At 34.9% G+C, this 27,275-nt stretch overlaps 1 protein-coding gene across 50 annotated transcripts in view; it reads left to right on the top strand.

Annotated features, from left to right (window-relative positions):
* MYCBP2 (MYC binding protein 2) overlaps positions 1-27,275 on the top strand; it is a 208,207-nt gene that overhangs the window by 149,190 nt on the left and 31,742 nt on the right. For 11 of the 50 annotated variants that reach the window (XM_075089209.1, XM_075089200.1, XM_075089062.1 and 8 more), the window contains 10 exons: positions 1,913-2,137; positions 3,042-3,174; positions 7,150-7,275; positions 10,607-10,768; positions 19,167-20,810; positions 22,153-22,322; positions 23,102-23,346; positions 24,038-24,205; positions 25,901-26,058; positions 26,481-26,680. In XM_075089209.1, the coding sequence (XP_074945310.1) occupies positions 1,913-2,137; positions 3,042-3,174; positions 7,150-7,275; positions 10,607-10,768; positions 19,167-20,810; positions 22,153-22,322; positions 23,102-23,346; positions 24,038-24,205; positions 25,901-26,058; positions 26,481-26,680 (3,231 nt within the window). Of the gene's footprint in view, positions 1-1,912; positions 2,138-3,041; positions 3,175-7,149; positions 7,276-10,582; positions 10,769-19,166; positions 20,811-22,152; positions 22,323-23,101; positions 23,347-24,037; positions 24,206-25,900; positions 26,059-26,480; positions 26,681-27,275 lie in introns of all 50 variants that reach the window. The other 39 variants (XM_075088952.1, XM_075088876.1, XM_075088913.1 and 36 more) reach the window with 10 other exon arrangements.

Genomic DNA, 27,275 nt, shown 5'->3' with positions numbered 1-27,275 from the left:
TAAATTCATAATTCACTCTCTTTTTTAATTAACCAAATTAGAAATTCAGAGAGATGGCCTAGTAATATAATAAAGGCTTTCATTCTTTTTTTGATGTAGACTGTACTAGTAAAGCTTTTTCTGTTAATGGAGGGTACGCATTAAGTTGCAGCATCTAATAAGATGATGTTAGTAAAGCCACAGATATTTAATAAATACTCAGCCCATTCTTAAACTGTAAAATTACACAGTTATAGGAACAAGTTGTTATGTATAGTTAAGCAGCTTAAACTATCTACAGAAGCGCATGTCTAAATCTCATTGCAGCCCTGTAGTAATTTTGAGATTTATTTTTTTATATGAACTTCGTAATGAAGATGACACCGTGGTGTACATATTCGTTTAGAGATTTAAAACCTTGTTTTTCCACTGAATCTTTCACTTCTTTATTGTTATATCAAGATCTAGATAATGTTTAAACTGTCTTTAAAACATGATAGGGTTTTTTTTCCCCTTTGAATCGGTTTACCTCAGCTTGCATTAACGTAACTTACGTATTTACAGAACAGATTAATTTCTCTATAAAGGCTTCTTGGAAAGACTGCTGTATTACTCTGGACATAGTGCACAGACTTCAATACCAAAATGCTGAAACTGTGATAAAGAGATAAGAGGCAATTGCATTAATTAAAAAGGAAATAATGTAAACAGAAGCTTGATTTAAAATGGGTAAAAGAAAGTATTATTTTACATAGCAGGAAGTGAACTCCTGGGAGGTTCTGTTACAGGAGATTGTGGAAGCAGAAAGTATCAGCACATTCAGAAGAACTTAAACAAATTTGTAGCGGTCAGATTCATAAATAAACACTAAAGAAAATAGGGTATACCCTCTTATAGCCATAATAAAAAGATTTTAAATGCTGTTGGTATAGAAGTGACAGACCACTAATAGAGACTTGTACGCTACTTCTAAACAGCATCTCCCGTTGCCATTGCTGAAGGCAACATACTGGGCTAGGTGAACCACTGGCATCGTCCTATAGGGCATTACGTAGTTCTTAATTTTCAGGTGTTCTTTTAAAAGCACCTGTGACTTGCATTATCAGCATAATAGAGTTTGCTCCTGCTTTTTCACTTGCCTTCTTCTGATGTAAATGTGCGTTACCTTACTCAATCCCTCCTATATTTCTTTACAATAGTCTTATATTAAGCTACAGCTGGCTGAAAAATCTGTGCTAATATTTATCTTTTTTTAGTAACTAACAATTTTTCTTGGTAGGAAACTCAAAAAGTGTTCTCTCATTTCAGATTTGGGTATATAGTTCATCTGTAATTGGTACTAGTTGAAATAAATTTGCAGGTCATTTTTATTGTCCTAGTGAAAATAGTAAATATGCACTAATATTATATGTGCGTTTAATAATCTGTGATGTTGCTGTTACTCTTTGTCATAATTTTTCTAATTAATAACATACTCTAAATGTGAAATCAAAAAATAGGCATCTCATTTTGAAAGACATAATATTCAAATTCCCTTTAGATAGCCCCAGACTGTCTCACAAAATTTCACAAATACAGCAGGAAGAATAAGCGTGTATCCTGATAAATGGCAGTGTGAAACAAGGTTTAGTGAAAGCGGTTAGAGTAAATAATTTGTCTCCAATGGTAGATATTCCTTTTACATAAATGACTACATTTATACCACTTTTATTTCAAGAGTAATATGGTGACTTTTCAATGAAACAACTAGCTACTAGTAAATTGCACATTATCATTGCACGCTAAAATTAGCAATGTAGCTAGTATCTCTTTTAGCTTTGAAATTTAGCTATTGTAGTCTTGAAATAAGTATTTCTTACCTAAAGAGTTCAAAGGTATTATTAATAGGTTTTATTCTGTTCTGTTTTTGTTTTGCCTTTTTTTAATTTCTCAGGAATCTAGGTCTAATACTGATGATTTTTTCAAAGACCTAAATTCACACTGCCCACAGGAAGCAGTGATGCAAGAACAAGATATGGCATTCCTTCGAGGTGGACCTGGAGTGTACAAGGTAGTGAAGACTGGCCCATCAGGTCACAACATCAGAAGCTGCCCTAACCTTAGAGGTATCCCAATTGGAATGTTAGTTCTGGGAAACAAAGTCAAGGCAGTGGGCGAGGTATGGATCCTTGTAGCTTCAGTTCATGTCTTCATAGATACCAGTATATAACAGTAGTAAACGCAACAAAAGAATCTGCCCCTGTACAGGTTTGCTTTTCCAACCCTCATCATAAATACTAACCTTTGAACTTGGTTTATATTAAACACTAATGCAATTATGTCTTTTGCCTTTTAAATGTGTGATTAGAATCATGTTAAAATTGTACTGCAGTTACATACACTTGCTTTTATATTTCTGTTACAGTATTCCTTACAAAATGATGTTTCTTCTTCTACTTTTTTGTCATATTCTTTGAATTTTTGTTTCAGTGAAAAAAATGTTTTCCTAGGACCTAACCAATTAACAAATTATTCTATTTCTCTGTATTGATTGTATTCATTTGTTCAGTTGCTAAACTCTTGTTACTGTTCCCAGTTGTCCAGCTGTGATGTTTTAGGATTAAGAAGGGCTTGGATGAAGTGTGTCATGCTATTTCCTAAATATAATGTCAGGAACAAAATTAGCACTCATACAAACTTTTCATATATAACTTGGTATTATAATTCTACTGTTGCTGCAGCCACCAATAAAAGGACACAGTTTGGTGAATATCTCCTTCAAGTTTTTATTTAGGCTTGTTTAGATGTTCTAAAGTTGTGGTGTTGGTGTTTTGCTTCTGAATATAAACAGGTCTAAGATGTTTGGAAATGCTCTTAACTATAAATGTGCCGTAAATAGTTTTGGTCCTTCAATCTGCCTCAGCCTGTGGCCTTAATTTAAGAAACTTTTTTTTTAACATTTGCTTTCTAATATAAAGATCGTAATGAGTGTGTTTTTCAGATACTGTAATAAGTTGTTGAACCATGATACTGAATTATCTCAAAAGTCAATAAATTGTGCTTTTTATATCTGTGTGCATCAGGTGACTAATTCAGAAGGTACGTGGGTGCAAATGGATAAGAACAGCATGGTAGAATTCTGTGAAAGTGATGAAGGCGAGGCGTGGTCATTAGCTAGAGACAGAGGTGGAAACCAGTACCTCCGACACGAAGATGGCAAGTTGTTCTTTTCTTTTGTTTTTATAAATTAACTTAAATTAAGCAGTCTAAACAGGAAGACTAAAGAGCTGAGTTTTAAACAGGTATAACATTAATTAACACTTTTTTTCCTATGAGTTACTTAGTTGGACTTCAACGTTGTTTATAAACCTTCTTTGAATGTTTTAAAAGAATAGTTAAATATTTCCCCGAGTTTTCTTCTGCACCAGTTATGGATCATAATTTTTACCATCCTCTTTATAGCTACGGGCATCATTTTTAAATAAGTGATTGTACATTTTTGCTAGCTTTCTTTGGTCTATTTTGTCTCTGTGAAAAACAGAGCAGAATGAATTATTTACATTCCTTTTGATTTTGTTAAGTTAATACTGTCACACGGTATCCTGTTAAAAACCTGTTAGCATGGTTTTTAATACTATTTAAAATTAACATCAAAATAGTTATTCTAGTTAGCAAAGGATGATTGCATTCGCTTCAAATGCAGAATTTCTGTCCTGATAATTCATATTCAGATTGGGTAAGACCCAGAAATAGTAAAAGAAAACACAAATAGAATGTTAGTACACAAAGTTTTTTATTGCCTTTTTTTAACCCCGTCCTCTGATCATCCTTCTTGCTGATCTTCCTCCAAACAGGCTATCGCTACTGATCTAAAATACCTTTCTTTCACCCTGAATGCTTTGAATGAATACCTTGAGGTATTCTGAAACTGTTATTTCCTTAACAGATAGTCCCAGCCCATCTGGATGAGTTCTCCTGTGCAAAATTATGGGTTACTTATATTCCCTTAAAAATTGAGACAGGGAGAAATCTGTCGGTATTTATACTTCCAGAGGAGATCACCTCTCCAGCCTCCCTGTCAGTGCAGGTTCAGCTAGATCAGGTTGCTCAGGCCATAGTTAGAACTTGACTAGACAATCTCCAGCCTCTCTGGACAACCTGTTCCCGTATTTGACTCACCTTCACAGTGAAAAATTTTCCTAATACTGAATCACAGCTTCTCATGCTGCAACTTCAGTTTATTGTCTTTTGTCCTATCACTGTGAACCTCTGAAATGAGTCTGGCTTTTCATCTTCTGTGAACCCTTCAGTGAGGTAGTCGAAGGGAGCAATAAGATCTCGCCTTAGCTTCCTCATTTAAAGGCTGAACAAACTTGGATCTCTCAGCCTTCAGATGTTGTATGTTCTGCTGCCCTGACTGTCTTGGTGGCCTCCACTGAACTCATCTCAGTCTGTCTTCTGAGGGAAGGCCAGAATAGACACCCTGAAACTGGACACAGCATCCCAGCTGTCCAGTGTATCCCTCTTGTCTTTAAAATGTCTAGTAAAAATTACTGTGGATCTTCGTTAGCATGGTTTTGTTACAGATGTTCTCAGAGAGAAATGTTTAAGGTTCTTCTGTTGACCATAACGTTTTGGTAGACTCCCCCAGAGGCTGGTTTGTTTCAATTCACTTGAAGAGTTAGTTTCCTCAAGCTGCCTTTTTTTTTTTTTTTTTCCTCAACATATATTTCTCTGTTTTCCGAATAAACCTGGACATCATATCCTGCTTGTGGTTTTTAGGTAGTACTTATTGTCAGCCTCTTATTTGTTCATTGTAACAGACTCTCTGTCCTTTTTCTGGTTTTGACGTTTTGTATTGAAAATTATTTCACAGACAGATACTGTGATAATTATCATCACTTTACCATATTAAAACAAAGTAATTCCTTGCTAATATGTAAGTATTTGCTACTTGACTTTAAGGTATAAAACATTCTGCGAAGAAGGGGAACAACCAAGAGTTTTTCATAAAATGTGTAAATTGAGGGGGGAAAAAAGTGTTAATGCTTAGCACAGTATCTATTTTGAAGTCATAGATTCTCCATTTTTATTTGTGTTTGATAATGTTAAGTTCTGAGGGTGCTCAAAGAGCCCAAGTAGATTCTAGAAACAGTCTTTATGAATTGGAACATGTGTTGAAAGCACATATATTCAAAATAGGGTGGTTGTTGGTGACTTCATCATTTTCTATACTAATATGAGGCTGTTTGCTTTTCCAGTAGAAAATAATTTAACTGAAGTTAATAAATTAAGCAGTGTGCAAAAATTTCCATTCAAGACTACTTATTTTAAGGAATATATATAACCTGCATTTAAGTCACTTGATAGTATTTGCATGCCTTAGTCTTCTCCAGCTTCAATAATTTATTTATCATTTCATCCTTTCTATATGGAAAATCATTTCTCAGGGTATATCTGTGCTTCAAGACAGAATTCCCAAATTTGGAAGAATTTAAACAAGACCCTTGTTTGAAGGTCCATCTTCAGTTTCTTGATACTTATGTATAGTTACTGAAGGATGCCTTCAAGTACATTGCCGTTCTTACAGAAGAACGGAAATGCAAGCTCCAAGCTTTGAGGACAAAACTCTGTAGCAGGCTTTTTATAATCCAGTGCATTGGGATACCGTCTTAGAAACATTCTGATGCATGTCCTATGCCTCGACATGCCTGGTTTGATTCTTTTCTAGGTGAGTCTGGTTTTTTTTTAAGTGGGGTGAAGATAGATGTCTCTTATGCATCTAGCTAAAGCAGTTTAAGTAGTTATTGGTGCAATTACTGAAATATTTCAATTTATTCTATGTTCCAAGTCCATCTCAGTAACAAGTAAAACTGATGAGTTTAAGCCACATTTGAAAATTATTTAGACTAACTGCTTTTATTTGCCATGAAATTAATTAGGAATTCTCTGTCATCAGTTTCAGTGCTTTCACTGGAGGGAAATAATTAGCATTTGGAGGAACTCCAACTAGATTTTTTTATCCATAAATAATACCATCTTTCAGATTGCTTTTGTAATTTAATTATTTAATAAAATTATAATTAAATTATCAGAAAGAAGTAGGATTTGTCAGAGACAGAGCAAAAGTCATACTGAATGCCCAAGTCTGTAGGTGGATACCCAGATACTTTCACTGAAACACTACAGCAAGATCTAGAGTTTCTTATAATTCAGAAAATTCCAGATTTTTTGTTTTTTAAACAGCTTGAATTTCCAACCTTCTCACAAGATTTTTTTTTTTTAATTTATGTATGTGTGTTATATAAAAGTTCATACTTAGAAATGCAGTTTTGGCCTGAAATAGTTTTCTAAAAACAGCTCTTAAGAAGAGTTGTGATTTTTTTTTTAAATTGAATCCACATTAATTTTAGTACATTTATTAGAGGAAAAGTTGTTCAGGATGCCAACCTGAGCTTTTAACCTTTGGAAGGGAATGGGATGGGAATCTTCCATTTGGAAGATTTCCTGTGAATTATTTCATAATGATGCTCACTTGGAATGGTATTTCTGATCACATTAAGTCAGTAATGTCTCCCTAAATCCAAATAGTCAAGTGGATTTTGTGTCTCATTTATCTTGGGTCTTTAGCTGTTATGGATATTCTGAAAGACCCTAGGTTGATATTAGTTGGAGTTCTTTTTAGTACCATACAGAAAACAAACCTGTAGTACTCAGTTTCAGATATGACTAAACGTGTCAGGGAAAAAATATCTTATGTCCTGTGAACCATGAAGGGGGTAGCCAGGATTAAAAATTTATTGGCTCCGAGTTTGTCACTCTGAAAACTATCTTTTCTCCACCCTGCTTTGTCAAATGAATTTAACAATTGCTGCCCAAAGAATAAACATAGCATGGTGTGATGTTACTGGAAAACAAAGAGTCAAGCCTGTTCCTAAGTGGCATATGATGGCAAAGCTGGCAGCAACTCAGTCAAACATAAAACAATCTGCGTGGCATTAAGTCTTCCATCTTTATTTTTAGAGCATGAGCTCTAAAGAAGAGAGATCTGTGCTTTTTTCTGGAGAGAAGAGAGTGGTAGAGTGCTATCTGTGGAAAAAATATATCGCTCCTTTGCCTTGTGACTCATCTTTCCAATGTAAATCAGTTACTAAGAAGGTCTAATTCTGCAGTGATGTGTGTTTTTTACAGAGCAAGTCCTTCTAGATCAAAATGTTCAGACTCCTCCCCCAAGTCCTTTTTCAATACAAGCTTTCAGTAAGGGAACAAGCTGTAGTAATGGACAAGGGTTTGATTATGGCCTTGGAAATAACAAAGGTATGTTTTCTTTACACTCACATTTTTAAAAAAATCATGTTTTTCTTAACTTTGCTTACTCATTTCCTACTCTTTTAGGCACCGTCAGATATTCTCCAAAAGATATAAGCAGTAATGCAATGAATTGCAAGGTGTTTTACAAAACATGTAGTTAATGTTGTAACTGCTTTTTTCTTTGCTTAAATTTCACTCAGTCTAAGTACTCTGTATAAAAAGGATCATCAAAGAATTGCAAGTTACATTTGAGGCTTTCTATAGTGGTAGACACAAAACTAATGCAGAAATGAAGAATAAGTACTTGTAAAATAAAATACAAAAGTTATTGGATTGGGTTTTAAAATTAATAGGGACATTTGTAAACGCTTCTCACCTCTCTTGACTTTTTTTAAGTGGCTTTAATGGGATGACAAGATAAAAGATATCATTTGAGGTTTAAGTTGTAAAACTGAAATTACCTTTCAGTCACATAGATACCCATTACAAGTGCTGGGAAATATATAAAACCCTGTTAATTTTATTGACATAATTGTTTCTTTTAACCATTGTTTATTTCATTGGCAAGATGTAAATATATATAAGCCATCACAATATACTCAAACTGCGTGCCTTCTGTTCATTCATTGATTAGAAGATTTAATATAAATCTTCGCAAGGACATCTGAGGCAGATGTCCTTGCGAAATATGACTGAAATACAGGGCTTTGCTGTTATACATTGCTGTACTCTGTCCGTGCCACTATGAACATGGTCCTGAGGTGTGATAAGAGTTTTTAACACTAGCATATATTCTTAGTGGTCTCCTAAATAAAATATCTTGATTTAAGGCTTGTTTTAAAGGAGAAGAAATAAGGGAAAAATTGTTCCTAATTGTTGTAGTCTGTTATTTTCATAACATAAAATAGTTTTATATCATTCAGTGTTTAACTGCATAAAGAAGCAGAGCATACTTGTCCATGTTTTGCTATAGGAAACCCTTTTTTTTGGACAAAGGCTGGAAAAGTTGAAGTGTTTTCCCTTTTATTTTATAGGGCTTTATTCAGAACTGCTTTTCCCAATTCAGCCATGCTCATTTCAAACTAATAGTTAAATCACAAAAGTGGAAGCATGTAAGAAGCTCAGCATGTGAATGCAGTATTACAGCTTGTGTTTCAATGTTAACTGTGTAATAGTGCAAAATTATTATCTCTTTTTCTGCAGAAGCAGATTAGGAGAAGAATTTTTTTCCTGTGTTGTCCAAAGATAAAATCTTGGAAATATATTAACAGGCATCCTAGTTTCTGAAGACATTGTGGTTCTTTTTAGAGTATCCTATCTTAAACAGTTTCTAAGGTGGTTCTTTGGCATATTACAGTTATAGAAAGTTTGGAAGCTACTCCTGGCATTGAACTCCATATTATTTTATACACGTTATTCTCTTGACATACCTCCAAGCTGTGATGTTTAGTTTGAGTGAGCAACTCAGACAACTTTATTCATTCCGTGTACTGTAATTCCTTCCAAATTGCCCAAGACCGGAGCATTGTTGGCAACTGTATTGAAAGAATAATGATATTACTTTCCCAAAAATAGAATTCTTCAGCTGTATCATTATTTTATATACAGTCTTCTTGCATTCTCAGGTCTAAGAAGCTTTGGGTTTTGTGGAAAATAAAAAACTGAAGGCACAAGCACTATCTGTTAGGGGAATTTCTGAATGAAGCAGTTCATTTGGAGGTGCTCATTTGTCAGAAGAACTTCTGCAGGGATGCACTAGTTTCAGTGAAGATTCAGTCACCATCTATGAGTGTTTCAAATGCTGGTCAAATGTAAAGATCCCCATGTAATAGGTCTGTCTTCATAGTGTTTCCTGTGAGGCAGAAGACATAACTCCCGCAATCATTCTGTTTGATTTAGCTACGTCTTCTCTATTCCAGCCTTCTATATTGCAGGCAAGTCTTTGATATTCCCCGTGAATGGCCCTGCCCCCTCCTATATTTAATTACTGTGGGCAGATGACTTTCAACCTTTTATCAGATGTTCTTCCCTTTGAAATAGTTATTCATTTTAGGAAATAGGCCTGTCATATTTAAGAATAATAGTGCTTTGTCAAACAAGTCAAGCAATTCTACATTATTAAGGTAGGAACGATTGCTCCCAAATACTGATTCCAATATTTTTTGGGTATACTATTTCTAAAACAGTGGAATAATATTGATTTATTGATAACCATAGATGATTACTTAGGGGTTCCAGCTATTTTCTGGTATTTTTGTTCTCCCAATTTTGAAAATAAAATATCAAGAGAAGTAGTGCAAAATTTAGTTTTGGAGTTCCTGGGTAATGCAGGCTTCCATACACCCACCAGTCTTTCTCTACTTCCATAAAAAGACAATTGATAATCACCCAAAAACGTTGTAAATTCAGTGAGTTGTAAATTCTGTGTTAGCTGCTATTTTTTTTTTACTAGGATTTCTAGAATGCTGTCAAAATCATACGAATTTACAGAATAAAGTGACACTGTTAGGAATTGGTTGGTGATGGTTCAAACCTGAGATGGTGTCTCCCAGCTCATATTACTAAGTATACTTCAACTTATAACATGGTGTGATAAACTGTGCTTTCTTACCATAGGCTTCATGTATTTCTAATGCTTGCATTATTTCGAGAATTGGCATTCAGAAATTAAAACAATTTTTAACATGCTAGTGTTTTAAAGGCCTTCATTTGTCCCACAACAAATGTATGTAGTTCTTCAGAACTCATCACTACTACAACACAAAAACTCAACTCAGAAAATCACTTCCAGTTCCTAAGTGGTACTTATTTTTTTAAAATTATCTTCAATCTGATCTTGAAAAACAGCATGACAGAATACTTCTAAGGATATTTGCAAAAATAAGCAAATATTTATCAAAGCCTTGGCACAGAAATACACTTGCCAAAGCCTAATTATACGTTCTTTCCCTTCTCATCAGTTTTTCTAATCTTTTTCTGCATGTTCTGTTGCATGTGTGTATTACTGTAAATGCTAGGGATTTCTGTTTTTAATTTGGCTGCTCTTCATTTTTTAGCAAGGCGAATATAAATATCTGTTCAGAAATGTTTTAAATAATTGCAGTAAAATATCCATGATTCTTAAAAGCCCTTCTTTTACTTTTCAGTAATTTTATTGCCGTGCATGGAGTGAGATATTTTTTTTTATGTTAAGCCACAACCAGAGTTGTATGTGGCTAAATAAGATTTATGAACTTTCTCTATTATCATTTAAACTTTAATTGAGCACCATTTTACTCTGCCTTTTTGGAGAATGACACGTAACAGGTTGTAGTTTTGACTGTTTTGCCCACTACAGGTGACCAACTGAGTGCCATACTGAATTCCATTCAGTCACGGCCAAATCTCCCAGCTCCTTCCATCTTTGATCAAGCTGCAAAACCTCCCTCTTCCCTAGTCCACAGTCCATTTGTGTTCGGACAGCCCCTTTCCTTCCAGCAGCCTCAGCCACAGCTTCCGAGTAAGTTTGTCAGCCTTACCTGCCTCATCAGTCCATTTTTGCAGCTTTGACATTGCTGTTCTCAGTTGCTTATCAGCTATTAATCATCCCTCAGTGCACCTTTCTGGTTTGGTTTTGTTAAGTTTTTCATGATTCAGAAGCATGTGAGGTGATGCTCCTAAAGAAGTATACTTGTTCAACTTTAATTTCTGTATTGACAATATTTTGCTTTTGTATGTGTTCTGCAGTGTAGATAAGTCATGGTTTATAATTAAGGGAAATATTTTATATGGTACAAAATGTTGATAATTCTTTTAACATCAAACATGGACTGCAGTAAATTCATAGTTAATAAATTTTCTTACCCCCTAGATTGCTATTTTTGTCATCACTCTTAACTTCAGGAATGTAGCTGTACAGTGGGAACAACTTGGCACCACTCATAAGAAAGGCTTTGGTCTTCAGTGAGGTGCTCAGGGTTGGCATGGACGTGAATGTTTGCACCTAGAGGTGAATAGTGGTTAACCTGATGACTGATGGGAGGACGAGAAACTGTTTAGGTTTTGATTAATGAAAAGTAAAAGCTCAGCATTCATGATGGATAGCAGATATTGCAGTAAATTGTTCCTTATCTACAGGTTTAGCATGGGTCACAGGAATACTAGTCTCCTCCTGTCTCCCATAAACTGACCTTCAGAAGCACCTCAGTTTTCTTGTGGGACCCTGTCAGTCAGTTCAGTCTCTGTGCAGTCCTGGATCTATCCAGGCCAGCTTGTTGAAGTCTCAGTGATGTGCTTCATGTGAAACTAGATTAAAATCCCTAATTCACTTTTATAAAGACTGTCAGAAATATTCTGACAGTGATCTTCTGTACTTACGCTAGGCTTAAACCAACGTCCTGAAAGCAGAATATTCCAAAACCTACTCAGATAAAACAGCTGATTGCCAGTGTTATCAGCACACTGTCATGGAGAATTTGTCAATTGTATATTCTTTCCCATCATTTTTAGGTTTTTTCTCACGTTCAGAGTAGTAAAGTCAGAGTTTCAACTTTGCATTAGAAATAACCCTAATTGTCTTATTTCAAACTTAAGATTATTTGTCCTTTAGCATTTAGATCTGTATTGTATGAAAAGAAAAGCTGTCAGCATTTTTCTTGGCTGCCCAACAAGATCTTGCTCAACGGATTTGCCTATACAACAGATGTAGATAAACTGTATTCAGTAAACTACATCCATGGTTTGTGTGTTAATAAGGTTCCCTAATTGAAAAGGCAGCCTTTTTTGTCAGAGCACTGGTAGTCTACCAAATAAAACAATAATGAAACTGGAAAAACTTTTCAAGTTTGTGTCTGATTTGGGATCTTGGCTTAGTATGAGATCTCAGCCAATATGGTTATTTGCCCTTCCAGCAGAGCAAAAATTGCGAACCACAATTCGTATACTGTCACGCTAACTGTGATTTGATACAAGCACTGTCTTTCAAACAGTTTATTGTCTGATTAAAGATTTTATGCAAATAATGTAAATTATGAATAAAGGAGAGAAATATTAACGCTTTTGTTTTCACTATCAAAATTTAAGAATTACATGGGGGAAAAAATTCCTGTTCAGACTTCCTTAGTCTTCTGCACATTTGTTAATCCTCCATTTACAAGTTCATCCAAATTCCGAATATTGTCAGGGAGGCCTGTAAGACTATATTCAGGTACTTGTTCACTTAATAGTCAAGGAAGTTATCAGAGATACTTGAAACTTAAAGAAGATTTTCTTGATTAAACATTTTATTTTAAGTAATCATCCTGTTATTACTCTCTTTCTTTAATCTTTACATATTAGAAAGTATTGGATTAATTTGCAATATAAGATACACTAGAATAGCAAGGCATATATGCAATAAAACTATTTAGACAGAAAAGTTCTATTTGGGTCTAATTACGTTGTGTGGTTTTTAATCTGTGTTCAATGCTGATGCAGCTATAATAGAACTATAACAGAAACACTTTTTAAGTGTGCAATTTTCATTCATTATTTCCAAAGCACTTTATAGCCTTCAGCTATCAATCACATAATTAAAAGTTAAATCCATTAAACAACATATCTTAAGGCTGCATATCAAGTCACTTGGATTTTTGCCCTAGACATGTGTAGCTTTAGTTTCAAATTATGTGCTCTGTCCTTAAGTGCTTCCTGCAGTAAAGTTAGATCTAAAAATTAGAACTAATGTTTATAGTCAATAACTGCTACATTTAAGGGATTAGTGACAGCCTAATAGTTGCCAGCCTGAATTTCCATGTCTGTAGAGGTTATATACTAAATACCAGGTTTGATTAGAGTCTGCCTAAATAGTTTAGTCTACCACTTATATTTTCTGTTCTTCCTCAGGTATCTGTCCTCCTGGGGAGAAATTTTATTCAGAAGTATATTTCTGAGGAAAGTTAGGATAATGCTGAAAGTTCTCTAGAATTATTTCCTTAATTTAGTTTTTTATAATAGGAAGAAAAATATTGGTCTGATTGTAAAACACGCTCTGTGCCAGGGACAGTTTGTAGCTTTCTTTAGAAGAGTTTGTAGCTAGTTCTTCTTTCTGAGGAATGGTTTCTGTGCTTGGGGTTTGATTTGGTTTCCAAATTCATTTGGGGAAGAGGGAAAGGGCTTGTCACAACCTGTTATCTTCCAATACAGTGTCTGGTTATTTTTTTTGTGGAAATACTACAGTTTTGGACAACCACTAAATCAGGTACAATGCTGAAAAAATGAGAAGTGTGTCTTATTCTTTTCACATCATAGATAGGTAAACTAACAAGAGTTCTGCGCGTTTTGTCAGAGAATTTGTAACAGAAGAGATGATATAAAGAAGACGACGAGGGGACTCTGTTACTCTGTTTTGTGTTATTTGCTAGATCTCTCTGAAGGGCTGATTTTTTTATGTTAATGTTTGGAGGAAGAGCACGAATTGTGTGGACCTTTATTTTAGAAATAAATTTGGCTTATCACATCTTCAAAAATTGTAGTTACAAATCATAAAATTATAGAATCTTTTTATCTACTGTTCTAGCACAGGAATGCTTCTTTCAATTAATAAACTTCAGTGGCTCAAGTGTTGGTGCTCCAAACCCTACCTTTGGGTAATGAACATTGCTACTATTTTTCTAATGATACCCTGTTTCAGACTGTACTTTCATTCACTCACTTATTCCCCTGTTGTAACAATATCTAATAGTTTTGTCCGTTTTTAATATTTAGTATTCAAATGTTTGTTGACTTCAGTATATTCTTTTACTTACGAAAGAAAGAGCCCTTGTCCAACTGTCAATATGGCATTTGGCACTTTCAGGATATGAAAAAAGATACATTGATTGCAGTGCTTGTGGAAATTCAGCTAATAGCCATATTGTAGCTTCCATGTCAGTAACCGCAAGCGAGGGAGGAATGCATTCTTTTTGAAGAGGCATCCATTGCTTAGGCACAAACAGCAAAAGCAGGTCATTGCTCTCCATCATCTTTCAGAAAAGCAGTGGCATTTTGGAAGAAACTTTATCTTATCTTCTCTCTCCAGAGGCATTTTTACCAGTCTGTTTTAAGGTTTAAAAAAGACCAGTATGGACTTGGTTGGTGGTATGTCATGCCTCCTGGATTAGCTTACCACTGTTTCCTCAGAGGAAATAGGCACGGCTGTTAGAAAACTGCATCCTGCCATAGGACTTGAACTGCCTCTTACGTCTCCATATTGCATAGCTTTCCGAGCTAGACCTATTTCCGTGTTGAAGGAAAGAATGTGACCAAAGATAAGCTGTCACATTCAAGCGTGGTGTGAGACAGAGCTTGCCTCCTGTCTTTGAAGTCTTTCTAGTCTTTGAGAGTGATTAAAAAAGCAGGAATTCTGACCAAAAAGCTGGTCCCTGTGACTGACCACTTATCCTGGGTAGACATACATCGTTTTCCAAAGCAGCAAGGTGATTGTGCGGGAAACTCATTGTCTTTGACCCACAGTCCCCTTGAAATGATTGAGAAGCAGGACAGTGTTCAACATAAGCTAGATCACAACATTGTTAAATGTAAGTATTCTCAGACATAGAATGAAGCAAAAATGTGCATACATGAAATTGGGTTTAGTGGAGATTTTAATTTAATTATTTATAGACTGGAATGCTCATATATCAAATTGACTTTTTAAGGCTTATATTTACAGACTTGTTCCTTCACTGCTACTTTGTGTTCCTAATGTGTTTATCTGCATTTTGCCTTTAAAAATTGCTGGAATGACACCCTGCTACTCAGAATTAATACAGTTAGTGTTGGTTCTCTCCAAAGCATTTCTAGGCATCAGAGTAGGTAATACTGTTATTAAATTTATACTAATACTGGATTGAGAAAATAGATCTTAATTTCTTGTTTTAAAGAATGAAATTCTTCAAGGTGTGAACACCTCATTTTAGAGTCTGTAGACTCCTCCTCATTGCTTAAGAACAGGGATTTTAATATATTTGTGTGTACACATTAGTAAATGTACTCCCAGACAAAAAGATGTCTTAAGCAGTGCAAGAATTGAAATCACTTATTTTCAATAGATATGTCATCTTCCATTTGCACAAAAGGGTCTCTCTAAAACAGAGTATCTTCTAACATACACAACCTCTTTAAAATTATTAATGCCACAAGAATTAGACTTATTTTTTTTCTGAAGGAAGGAATAGAAATTGGAATTTAAATTAAAAACAGCATTATAGGGAAGTAAAATGATAGACTTGAACCTAGAAGTCCCTATTGCCACCTCACTGCAAATTCCATTTGGAGCTGTACCTCTAACAGATTTGGTGTCAGCAGACTCTATACTGAAAGTACCATGGATTATATCAGAATATAACTGTGGGTTTTTTTTCTTAAAGCAAAGTTATTTTTAAGGGTTCATACAGATCTGTCTTCATGTCTGTACTGTTTGATAGAAACTCTTCTACTCCTAGTTATCTCTGCCTGATAGTATTGAGAAACTAAAGTTCACATTATGCATGTGAAGTTTTCCAAAACATTATTTTGGTGTATTCAAATTTGAAAACAGATACTTTTGATGGGTTTAAAAGATATTTCTTCATTCTTCCCAGTGATTAGTGATTAGTGAGACTTTCTAACACAAACATCTAGGCATTCTCTAATTTTCTCAAAAGAATATGAGAATTGATCATCTAGGAAGCCATATTGCAGTTTTAAGTACTTAATGTCTGAATTTACAGATTAAAAGATCACATTTAAAACCAGAGTTCAGTTGAAAACTAGATACTGTTTTTATAATAAACCATAAATCTCATTGGCTAGTCTACACATGTAATATTTTTAGATCCTAGAAACTAATATGGAATCACAGATCATCTATTCTTTTAAAATTTACATAGGGAAAACATCTTGAAGTAACTTGCTCATTTAAAACTAAGGTAGGAGTCTAAACAATTAATTCAGAATACTTAACAAAGGAGATGTATATCATTTTAAATGCTTGGTTTTGTCGTTACTGCTTTTTCCATTGAATCTGTGCTGCTTCTGTGCAACTGTTTTCCACTGTAGAAACTCCATCCTGCTGCCTTGCTTCTCGTGAGCGTATTTACAAAACTAATGATGTAGCTGGGCCTGCCTCTGCTATTTCATCTCTCTCTCACAAACTGAAGGGTGGGTATGCATGCCAACATAGCAAGGTTATTCAGTTTTTACATTCAAAATGGTTTTGGGTTTTTTTTTTCTCCTTCCATTCATTTTCATTTCATTCACTTAATAAAATACTGTTTCGAAAGTGAATGCTCAAGTTTGGCATTTGTTGGGAGCTCATTTAGTATAACTATTCAGTGTTGCCTTCCTGGATTGCAGCAAATTCATGATATGTGATCTAGCTATCTCTTACTGCTTTGTAAACAGAAAGGTGACTGTTAATCTAATCTAATAACACCTGTTTTCAACCAATAGGCAAATAAAATATGGAGGAAAAAGGGTGGGGGAATTGGGGGAGAGGGTTGTTTGCTTACAGATAAAGCAGTTTGCTACATGATTAAGCAGTTTTTCATTTGGGGAATTTATTTTTTTTTGTGCTGATAGCCGAGAATACCAGTTAGGATTATTTACCTGTATATGTGCAAATTCAAACCTTTGTTTTTAAAAACATAAAATATTTTTATTGCTGGAAGCTGCTGCTAAACTATGTCTTTCATAGCAGTTTTGTTCTGGAATGTTTTCTTGCTTGATATTCACTAGTCACGCATATACTTTGATACAGAGCTGAATGGTTTACAGTGTTTTATGTCCTCTAAGACGACTATTATGTCTCTGTGCTATTTTTTCCTTTATGAGGAATTTTGTAAAACGTTCTATCTAGAGTATTTTCTCAGCTGGCAAACCTTAAATTCATATTTTTATTTGATTGTTTCTGGAAAAAGTGTGTGTAAAATAATTATAATTTACAATTCTGAATTCATCTATCACAAAGTAGATATCTCAAAATAGTTCATCAGTAGAACTGTTGAATAATTGAGCTGGCATGGACAAATGCTTGGGATGATATTTAAGAAACTTTTTTTTCTTTTAGCAAGAGCAATCATTTTATAAACAATGATGTACCATGCTCTCTGGTACATCTCCCCCTCTAAAAAAAAAAAAAAATAGAAATCATAAGAAAAAAGAATAAAGACACAGTGGACTCGTAAAATTGATTCTGATGGTATTTGAAATGTTCTAATTATATTCTACTGTTTACATTTGACATATTGTTCCTGAATATAGACAAAATACTGCTTCTCTGCCTGGAGAAGTATGAACTCCTACCATGTCCTTGGAAGTCAGGAAAGTACCCTAACCTTCAAGCTTGTTAAATGTTCTAATATAGATATCCTTCACTTTTTCTTGTTGCTTATTTATTATAAGGTCCTTAAATATGGAGGTAGCAAAATAATAAGAATCTGGAAACATCTGCATTGCTAGACTTTGCTCAAAAAAATATATTTGGTTTTGATTGTGAAAGGTAACAGTAGGGAAAAAACTGAGATCACTCCCTGCTTCTATATATTTTCTAGCATAGGGATAAGGCTTCATGGTTGGAAACTGGAAGAAGCTGGTTCAGATCCCATAACGCAGAAGGGAGTAAATGTAGATTTCCCACCTTCTAAGTAAAAGCTGAAGGTACTGGATAAAAGATGACTGCCTGTCCTCTCTGTTTTCATTAGAAATCAAAATTGAAATTTGTAAATATTCTCTGATTAATTGAAACTTTATTTTTTTTTACAAAAAAAATACCAAGACTAGTGGAAATAACCTTTTCATGTTTAGAAAAGTATAATAATCCAAAGTACTGTGACCTAATTCTACAAGCGTTAAAAGAGAAACTTCATGTTTAACTAGTGAAAACCCCTTCAAATCAGAATGACTTAACTATGCATTCAAGATTTTGCAGTGCAATGTTTTGTGGAGAGACAGTTATAGTTAATTCACGATTGCTGCATTGCTTGCCAGTAACTTCAATATTGCATGTCTTAATTTTCAAAATATAATCCTGCTAGAGGTACTGTGTTCTCAGAATTATTAGAAGCAGATTGCTTAATATACTTATTTGTATATATTTGTTTTACATGTATTTATATTAAGCTGTCCATAGGTTTTATATTTCTGTGCATTAATACACATATGAAGTCAATGCGCATAGGAATAAAATTATTGCAGCAAAATAAAAGGACATCATAGACCAGAGTGGATGGTTTAGCTTAGTGGTTGAAAAAGGTGGGTTGGTTTTGGGGGGTTTTTTTGGGGGGGGTTTTTTTTTTTTGTTTCGATGGGTTATTTTAGTAGGTTGTGTTCCAGTAGCAGAACATCGGTAGTTTGTGGTCTTAAAAAGGTGGATACCTCAGATTATCAATGTGAATCATTTTAAGCGTGTTTGTAAGCCTCTTACTCAGTTTGCCTTATAGCTGTATTTACTTCCTATGTTTCCTGACTTTTGAGCATTAAAGAAAATAAATCTGGTAATATGTTTGATCTTTCTGCAAGACTCTTGTTGCAGTCAGGCTGGCACGCATAGAGATAATAAATAAATAATCCTTGGTTTCTGTTACAACTGCAGTAGGTAAAATTCCAGGAGTTAACTAAGTCTAAGGATGTAAATTGTGCTTCCTTTACTAGTATTCTCTAGCAATAGTGAACTGTGCCTTTTTATACCTCCATCAGCTGTAAATATTTCCTGACACTTGTTTGTATGTATCTTGGGAGGAAGAAATTAATTGAAAATATTCAAGGGGAAAAAAATTCCCTTTATATTTCCTTTCATTTTGACATGAACAGAAGCATGTGTTTGAATTTTATCTTGTGTTCAGATCTCTAATCCTTGTTTTGTATTATTAAATATATCACTGTCAAAACATAATAACTTAATTATAAAATATACTAAACAGGTGACCGAATGAATTTCACAGGAGCTGCTAGACCGATTTCTCCAGCAGGAAAATCAGACATGTCATCAAAACACAGGGCTGACTGCAGGTCCCCCAAGCTTGATGTCCGAATTAATAGAGCTGCTGCTGACCAGAAGAAACCCAGGAATACAGAAGGCTTATCTGCCAGTGAGTCTCTTTTGCTGAAATCAGATGCTGCAAAATTGCGGTCAGACTCTCACAGCAGGTCTTTGTCTCCAAATCATAACACTTTGCAAACACTAAAAACTGATGGAAGAACAACTACTGGTCTGAGAGCTGAATCTCCAGGGCCAGGAACCCGGTCGTCTTCTCCAAAGACAAAGACACTTACAACCGTTAGATCTGGTGCTAGTTCTCCACGGTCCTCATCACCCCATGACAAAACTCTACCTCAGAAAGCTTCATCCCCTGTGAAAACAAAGCTTGATCCTCCTCGAGAACGCTCCAAATCAGATTCTTACACATTAGATCCAGACACCCTTCGCAAAAAGAAAGTACCTCTAACAGAACCCTTAAGGGGGAGGTCCACTTCACCCAAACCAAAAATTATTGCAAAAGATGGAAAACCTGTTACAGAAACTGAAAATAGAGCTCCTTCCCCTCATGTCGTACAAGAAAATCTTCACAGTGAGGTTGTTGAAGTATGTACTTCAAGTACTTTAAAGACTAACAGCATTACGGATAGCACCTGTGAAGACAGCACAGAATTCAGAAGTCTGGACGATGGTTCTAATAAAGTTCATTTCAGCATAGGAAAAGCACCACTGAAAGATGAGCAAGACATGAGAGCATCTCCGAAAGTGAGCCGTAAATGTGCTGGTAGGCACACAAGACCCAAAAAGGAAAAATCCAGCTTTCTTTTCAAAGGAGATGGCTCCAAGCCTGTAGAGCCTGCCAAGCAAGCAATGTCACCTTCTGTTGCAGAATGTGCTAGAGCTGTATTTGCTGCGTTTCTTTGGCATGAAGGGATAGTTCATGATGCTATGGCTTGTTCATCTTTTTTGAAGTTTAATCCAGACCTGTCCAAAGAGCATGCACCAATACGAAGCAGTCTCACTCAACAACCTGCAGAGGAAAAAGAAACGAAGTTGAAAAATAGACATTCATTGGAAATATCGTCTGCTCTTAATATGTTCAACATCTCACCTCATGGACCAGATATATCTAAAATGGGGAGCATCAATAAAAACAAAGTCCTCTCAATGTTAAAAGAGCCACCTCTGCATGAAAAGTGTGAGGATGGAAAAACTGAAACTACCTCCTTTGAAACATCCAGTCATCACACAATGAAATCGAAGTCTCCTCTTCCATTAACACTGCAGCACCTGGTAGCTTTCTGGGAAGATATTTCTTTAGCAACTATTAAAGCAGCTTCCCAAAACATGATTTTTCCAAGTCCTGGTTCTTGTGCAGTGTTAAAGAAGAAGGAAAGTGACAAAGATAACAAGAAAACCAAAAAAGAGAAAAAGAAAAAAGAAAAGGTTGAGACTAGGCCGAGGGGAAATCTTTTTGGCGAGATGGCTCAGCTTGCAGTGGGAGGACCTGAAAAAGACACCATCTGTGAGTTGTGTGGAGAATCCCATCCATATCCAGTGACCTACCACATGAGACAAGCTCATCCAGGTAAGATTACATATTTTTAATTCCTATGTGCATCTATATAATATATTGCACACACACGTTTTGGTATTAGTTATTGTTATGAAAATACATCAGGCTGTCTTGTCTAGCATTATAACAGTTCACTATATAAGCAAAATTAAAACTTAGATGCACTTATGAATTGTTTAGATCCTTGTGCAAGTGATTTTAAGTAGTTATGTATTTTAAGTATCTGAGCTTTCAAAGATGCTGAAGAAAGTTGTTATAAACAAGGCCAAAACAATGAGATGACTTTACAGTAGCTCTTCAGACACATGCCATCTGTTACACTTTAGGACTTGAAACTCTGCTGAGAAAATTGGAAATAAAAGTATGAGAGTGGTTAATTAGAGTTTCTGAGTTGCCAAAAGTTTTCTATTACTATTCTGCTGTGAATAGTACAAAACTTTTATTTATCTGCTGTGCCAGCACTGGGTATCAGTGACTTGGTTGGTTTGGTTTTGTTTTGTTTTTGGTTAAAATGTGTCTTTAAAAAAAAAAATCCAGTTGGGCCATCTAGGCAATTTGTATGGTAAAATATAAACCCAGTCTGCTATTTTGTCTTTCTGTATTGATCCCTGAATTTTTTTTTCAGGAGTTTGTTTAATTTTAGGAAAACCAGGTAAATAGGTGCTGGCTCGGCATTATCTTAGGTAGTTGATTGAGTTCAGAAGATACATAAATTGTGTTTCCTTAGAAAAGGGATCACTAATAGAAGGGATCAGCTATAATATAGCTAGTAATAAGTAGCCTTGTTAAAGACAATAATTTCTGTGTTTTCTAGCTTGTAAATGTAACGGATTATTTTTCCAGATAGTAAAGTTCAGGCTGATATGTGTGCTTGTTTTAGCCCTGTTTACAAAGATAAAGCAACATTAAGAAGCCTTGTTATTCATCAATTATCAGTGCCCTGAATCTTTCTGAGAAACAATAGTCAGCAAGGAATGCCCCTCATTGCCTTTTAAGCTTTGTTAGACAGAGGGTAGGTTTTTTATGTTTGTTAACTAATCGATGATGTTGGCTAACATATAATACTGACCTTACCATCACTTAACTGTCTGAATAAGGAGCTGTTGATACTTTAGAAGAGTTCATAATAAAAACTTGAAAACTAGAGTGTGTGTGGATTCTTTGAATACTGCTGGGACACATGGACATGCACCTTGCTTTTTAACGAGTTCAAAGATCCAGAAAAGGAGAAAATTGGGCCAGGAGAAGACAAGCATCTTCCTTCTCCCTCTCCATCCCTTTTTTACAGTAATAAATAATATAGTAATAATCCTTCTTTTGAAATAACTTTTTTTCATCTTTTTCCCCCATGTAGGTTGTGGCCGTTACGCAGGTGGCCAAGGTTATAATAGCATTGGGCACTTCTGTGGAGGATGGGCTGGTAATTGTGGTGATGGTGGTATTGGAGGAAGCACTTGGTATTTGGTTTGCGATCGATGCAGAGAGAAATATCTCCGTGAAAAGCAAGCAGCAGCAAGAGAGAAGGTATTTTCATCTTTCTCTCATATGTTTAGCTCTCTATCTGCTTAATAATACTGTGTTTGCAACTGAAAAATAAGGTAGGGCCAGTTTAAAAAATTCAGAATTGCAGAATTTTGGAAGGTTTTGGAATATCCATTTATTTCACTGATAGACTTAAAATAATGATAGGCTTTGATTATTTCTGGCCAGATTTCTTCCTTCAGACAGTACTGTTTTCAAATCTGTAAAGTAATTTTATTTTTTATCCCAATATAACTGTAGCTTAGGATGTGGTACCTAATTGTTTTAAAGTATAGGTCGGTTTATTTAACTTTGAATTGTTTTATTTGTTTACTGAAATATGAGTACTGTTTTAACTTTATATGTTTATAGTTTCGTTAGTGATCTTAATCATCCAGATCATTGGATACAGATGCCAAACACTGGGCAAACTAGAGCAATTTTTAATGCGAATAGTACAAAAGGTGTTCTCATATTGGTCTTCCATGACCAATTTCAAATTCTTCCTTAAAGTATACAAATATGTTGAGGTTTTAAGATAAGCAGAACAATGCTAATTTAAGTTTACTTTTGCAACTAAATTTGTTGACACTTTCTGCACACAAAATTCATCCGGAGGCAAACATCAAAACTTTCAGCTGTTTATTAAAATTCTGCAAAGTTACGAAAATAATAGAAGTGCCATTTTGTAGTAGAAAACATTTTATGTAGTATAAGTGACATTGTCAGCTTTTCCCATGATGAAGTATCATTAAAATATACCTTTTTTAAAATTTCTCTAGATTAAACAATCTAGGAGAAAACCAATGCAAGTTAAGACTCCTCGTGCCTTGCCAACTATGGAAGCTCATCAAGTGATTAAAGCCAATGCACTGTATTTACTGTCACTGAGTAGTGCTGCTGAGCCCAGTATCCTTTGCTATCACCCTGCAAAAGCATTCCAGTCTCAACTTCCCAGTGTCAAAGAAGGAATTTCTGAAGACTTTCCCATTAAAATGCCATGTCTCTATCTACAGACTTTAGCAAGGTAATTAAAGGAAGTTTATGAATGTTGATTTTTATACCTATCTATTTATAGTGTTGGATAAAGATACATATAAATTAACTAATTCTTACATAGAAAAATATATATTTTCCTCATTCTTTGTGATCATTATTCTTCTTTCTCTTCTCTTTCCATGATCTTGTTCAATTTCTTAGATTGTATTTTCTCCAAGAGTCAAATATACCCTGAATAGCTTTTGGGTGCTAAATATTTTTTAACAACAGTTTAGTTTCTGTCCAAGGAATTTAGATTTTCCTGAAGAGTTTAGCTTAGTGTGTTAGTGGCAGACATGTGTGGTACTTTTCTCTCTTCACAGTTAAAAATAGTAAGAAAGAGACAAGATGACTTGTGCTTACTTGGTATTTCTAAGTAGATTTCACTGTAGCATCTCATGTTTATGATGGATATGCATTTGGGCCTAAAATACATAATGGAAGTACCTAATGATAATACTAAAAGATAGCAAAGGGTGAACCCCACTTCCTGTTGCTTGAAAATGCCATTATTATTTTCCACTAACACCTGTAAGTCACAACCATCTTAAATGCATTAGGTGAGGAGTAAATGAATAGCATTGACTTGCTAAATGTATCAGCAAAGGACTTTCCGTGTATGTGTGTGTTTCAGGAACTTGTAATCCTTAATCCTAATTTTAAAATCTAATTTGATGTAGGCATCATCATGAAAATTTTGTGGGGTACCAAGATGACAACCTCTTCCAGGATGAGATGAGGTACCTGCGCTCAACTTCAGTACCTGCACCGTACATCTCAGTTACTCCTGATGCAAGCCCTAATGTCTTTGAAGAGCCAGAGAGTAACATGAAATCCATGCCCCCAAGGTACTTCCTTGTAATTCTAGGCACTATGTACAAATGCTAAAGCATTAGCATAACACCAATTTTTAAAAAAATAAAGGGGGGGGGGGCGGGGGAAGAAAGACACTGTTCTAGTTAAGTAGCTAAAGTATCAGATCAGTATCTGAAACGGCAGCAAAAAAGCCAAAATCATACAATGCTGTAGTTAGAAAAACACCTTCAGTGAATCATAGCATATCAGGTATATTTTTAACCACTAGCAATGCAAGTTTGCAAATTGCGTTTGAAACTTTTAACTGTAATGCAAACCAATTGCTTCTCTCTGCAAAGGTCTTGGTTTTACAACCTAAATATGAAAAAAAGATTGTTCAGAAATTGATAGGGACTCTTAGAATGCCTCAGGGAAATATATCCATAGTCCTTATTCCAGGCCTGCTTATTTACCCACTGAGACAAATACAATTTTTCCAGAATCTCCAGAACTGCAGAACTGAAGAAGTTACCTAAAGAACAATGATCCATAGTTGTTGCAACCATAGTTGTCGCCAGCTCCTTAAAAATTTAGGAATTCTTTTTCCCTGTATTTCTGTTCTTTAACACAATTGACTGTAGTGCAGATTAACAACCTTTTTGAAAGGAAGTAGCTGTTACCCTCCCTTCATTATGAAGGGGAGTTTGAACAGGAGGGAATTTCCTTACCTTACATTTTTCAAAGCAAATGTTGCTCGTTCTTCCTGTGGGAATTTAAAATGTCACTGAAGAAATCACAAGTTAATGCTACCTAGGACCAAGAGTGCTAGATGGTTAGTCAGGTTAAGCCAGTTTCTTACCTCTTAAGTTTACTATGATCAAATTCAAGCAATTACAGAATTTTTTGTTTTGTCAGGGAAAACAAGGCTCTTACTGTTACTTAATGATAGTCTGGAATCAACTTAGATGCTGGGTGTTTTCAGATGTCAAACAGTGATTCCTCACATTATAATGAGGATGTAATGAAGAGAAAACTTGCTTTTAATCTGTTTTTATTTCAATCTGTTATATTTTATACTGACTGCAAAAACAGTTTATTGGAATACTACAATCTACAATATAGTCTTTTCAGAAATAGAACTTTTCTAACAAAACTCCTTAAGAGTGCATCGTATTGGTGTATTCCTTTATTAAAACTGTGGACACCATGGTCTCCTGAGGCCTATAGGGACAGCATAAGCTGGGAGTTCTTCTGCAGACTGTAAGAAGTCCACTGAAGGTAAGGAGTAAAACATGTCAGAGGCATAGCCGTAGCAACTGAAAATTGGCTTTAAGGCTAATGATGTTAGAAAGTATTACTTCACAAAGTTCTAAATTTTAGTTGGCTTGCATATTAAAAATTCACTCCATAGATGTTTTCACGTGCATTCTCAAGGCAAATTTGGTCTGAAACTTCAATTCAGGCATGATCTGAATGTTTGTATCCTCTCTAAAAAAATTCCTAAATTCTTGGAATTTACCATGTACATCATTACATTTGTTTATAAAGCACTTGCATGCTTTTTCACCACGTATAATTCTAATACGTGTTCCTTCTTTTCCAGCATTTAAATTTAGGTACATAAGACAAACTTTCATGCAGTAGTAGCATTGTCATTATGAAATGCATGTGTCTTTATTTAATATTTATGTATAATTCAAGTATATATATTAGTTAATGGCTCTATAACTTCACTGATTTCTTTATAGTTTGGAAACCAGTCCAATAACGGATACAGATCTTGCGAAGCGTACAGTCTTTCAAAGATCATATTCAGTTGTTGCATCAGAATATGACAAACAGCACTCAATTTTGCCAGCACGTGTAAAGGCGATCCCTAGGAGACGAGTCAACAGTGGAGATGCAGGTAAGAGCACAGGCATCAGAAACAGTGAAAAAATAATCTAGGACGTGGCATTGGATTTGCAGTTCTTTGTGGAAACTGTAGACCAATATTTTTTCATAAATACATGCAAAGGCTTTTATTTCTGTTTATTAATAAAAATTAGCTGTTTATTAATTTGCCCAGGATTAGTTTAAGAACAGCTCAGGAATTACTGCCATTCTGAAATTTGTGGTGTACCTTTTGTGCTTGATTTAGAAGTTCAAGTGGTATTTTCTTTGAGTTGAATCATCATTTTATCTACGTTGCTTTTTTTAACACATTTTTCTCATAGAAAAAAATTATTTAAAAAATTAATTCTACAGTTGCTTTTTATTTTTACTGTGGTTATAAAATTAAAATGCTTAAAGAATCTAATGTATGCATATTTTTATGCTTTTGAATAGAAGTGGGGTCCTCTCTCCTGAGACATCCATCTCCTGAACTTTCTCGGTTAATCTCCGCCCACAGCTCTCTTTCCAAAGGAGAGAGAAATTTCCAGTGGCCAGTATTGGCATTTGTAATCCAGCATCATGATCTGGAAGGACTTGAAATAGCAATGAAACAAGCCTTACGGAAATCGGCTTGCCGAGTCTTTGCCATGGAGGTATTAATGTACTAACGGACCTTCTATGATTAAAATAAGATGTTTGTAAATTCTGTCTCAGAATTTTTTTTAAGAAATTTTATGTAGGTTAAAAAAAATAAAAAGGAATTTTGTGATGTGCAGTAAACCTATTCTAAAAGTTCACTCATGTTATTAACTCTAAAAGTTATGAATACAGAAGTATTGCCTGTAAACCACCTTCATACAAATACTGTTTTCTCCTCATTTGCTCAGCATCTTCCTGGTCTTACATGTCATTCCTTTTTCAAATCTTGGACTGAGTATTCTTTCTTTAGAATTGTTTTGGTGCTGGTAATATCTAGATGTTTTACAACTTCCTTCTGAGACAAGTGAATGCTACCCATTATGTAGACAGTGAATGAGCAACCAAAAGATCCATTAAAGATCAATTACTTCAATAAAAGCTGCAAGAGGCATCCTCATTGAGGCCATTTTTTTTAATTTCAGCTAAGCTTCAGTAGTTTCTTCTGAACTTGTATAGAGCGTGGGTATTTTTCCAGTATATGTAGTGTGTGAAAGTATATTTTCTCAGATAAAGTAAAAAATACACCTGTACTCTTAAGCACCACCTGTC

This window comes from Phalacrocorax aristotelis, chromosome 1 (assembly GCF_949628215.1).
Source record: "Phalacrocorax aristotelis chromosome 1, bGulAri2.1, whole genome shotgun sequence".
Taxonomy (NCBI): Eukaryota; Metazoa; Chordata; class Aves; order Suliformes; family Phalacrocoracidae; genus Phalacrocorax; species Phalacrocorax aristotelis.
The sequence above is the reverse complement of the archived record's forward strand: the minus strand, read 5'-3'. Positions and strand labels throughout refer to the sequence as shown.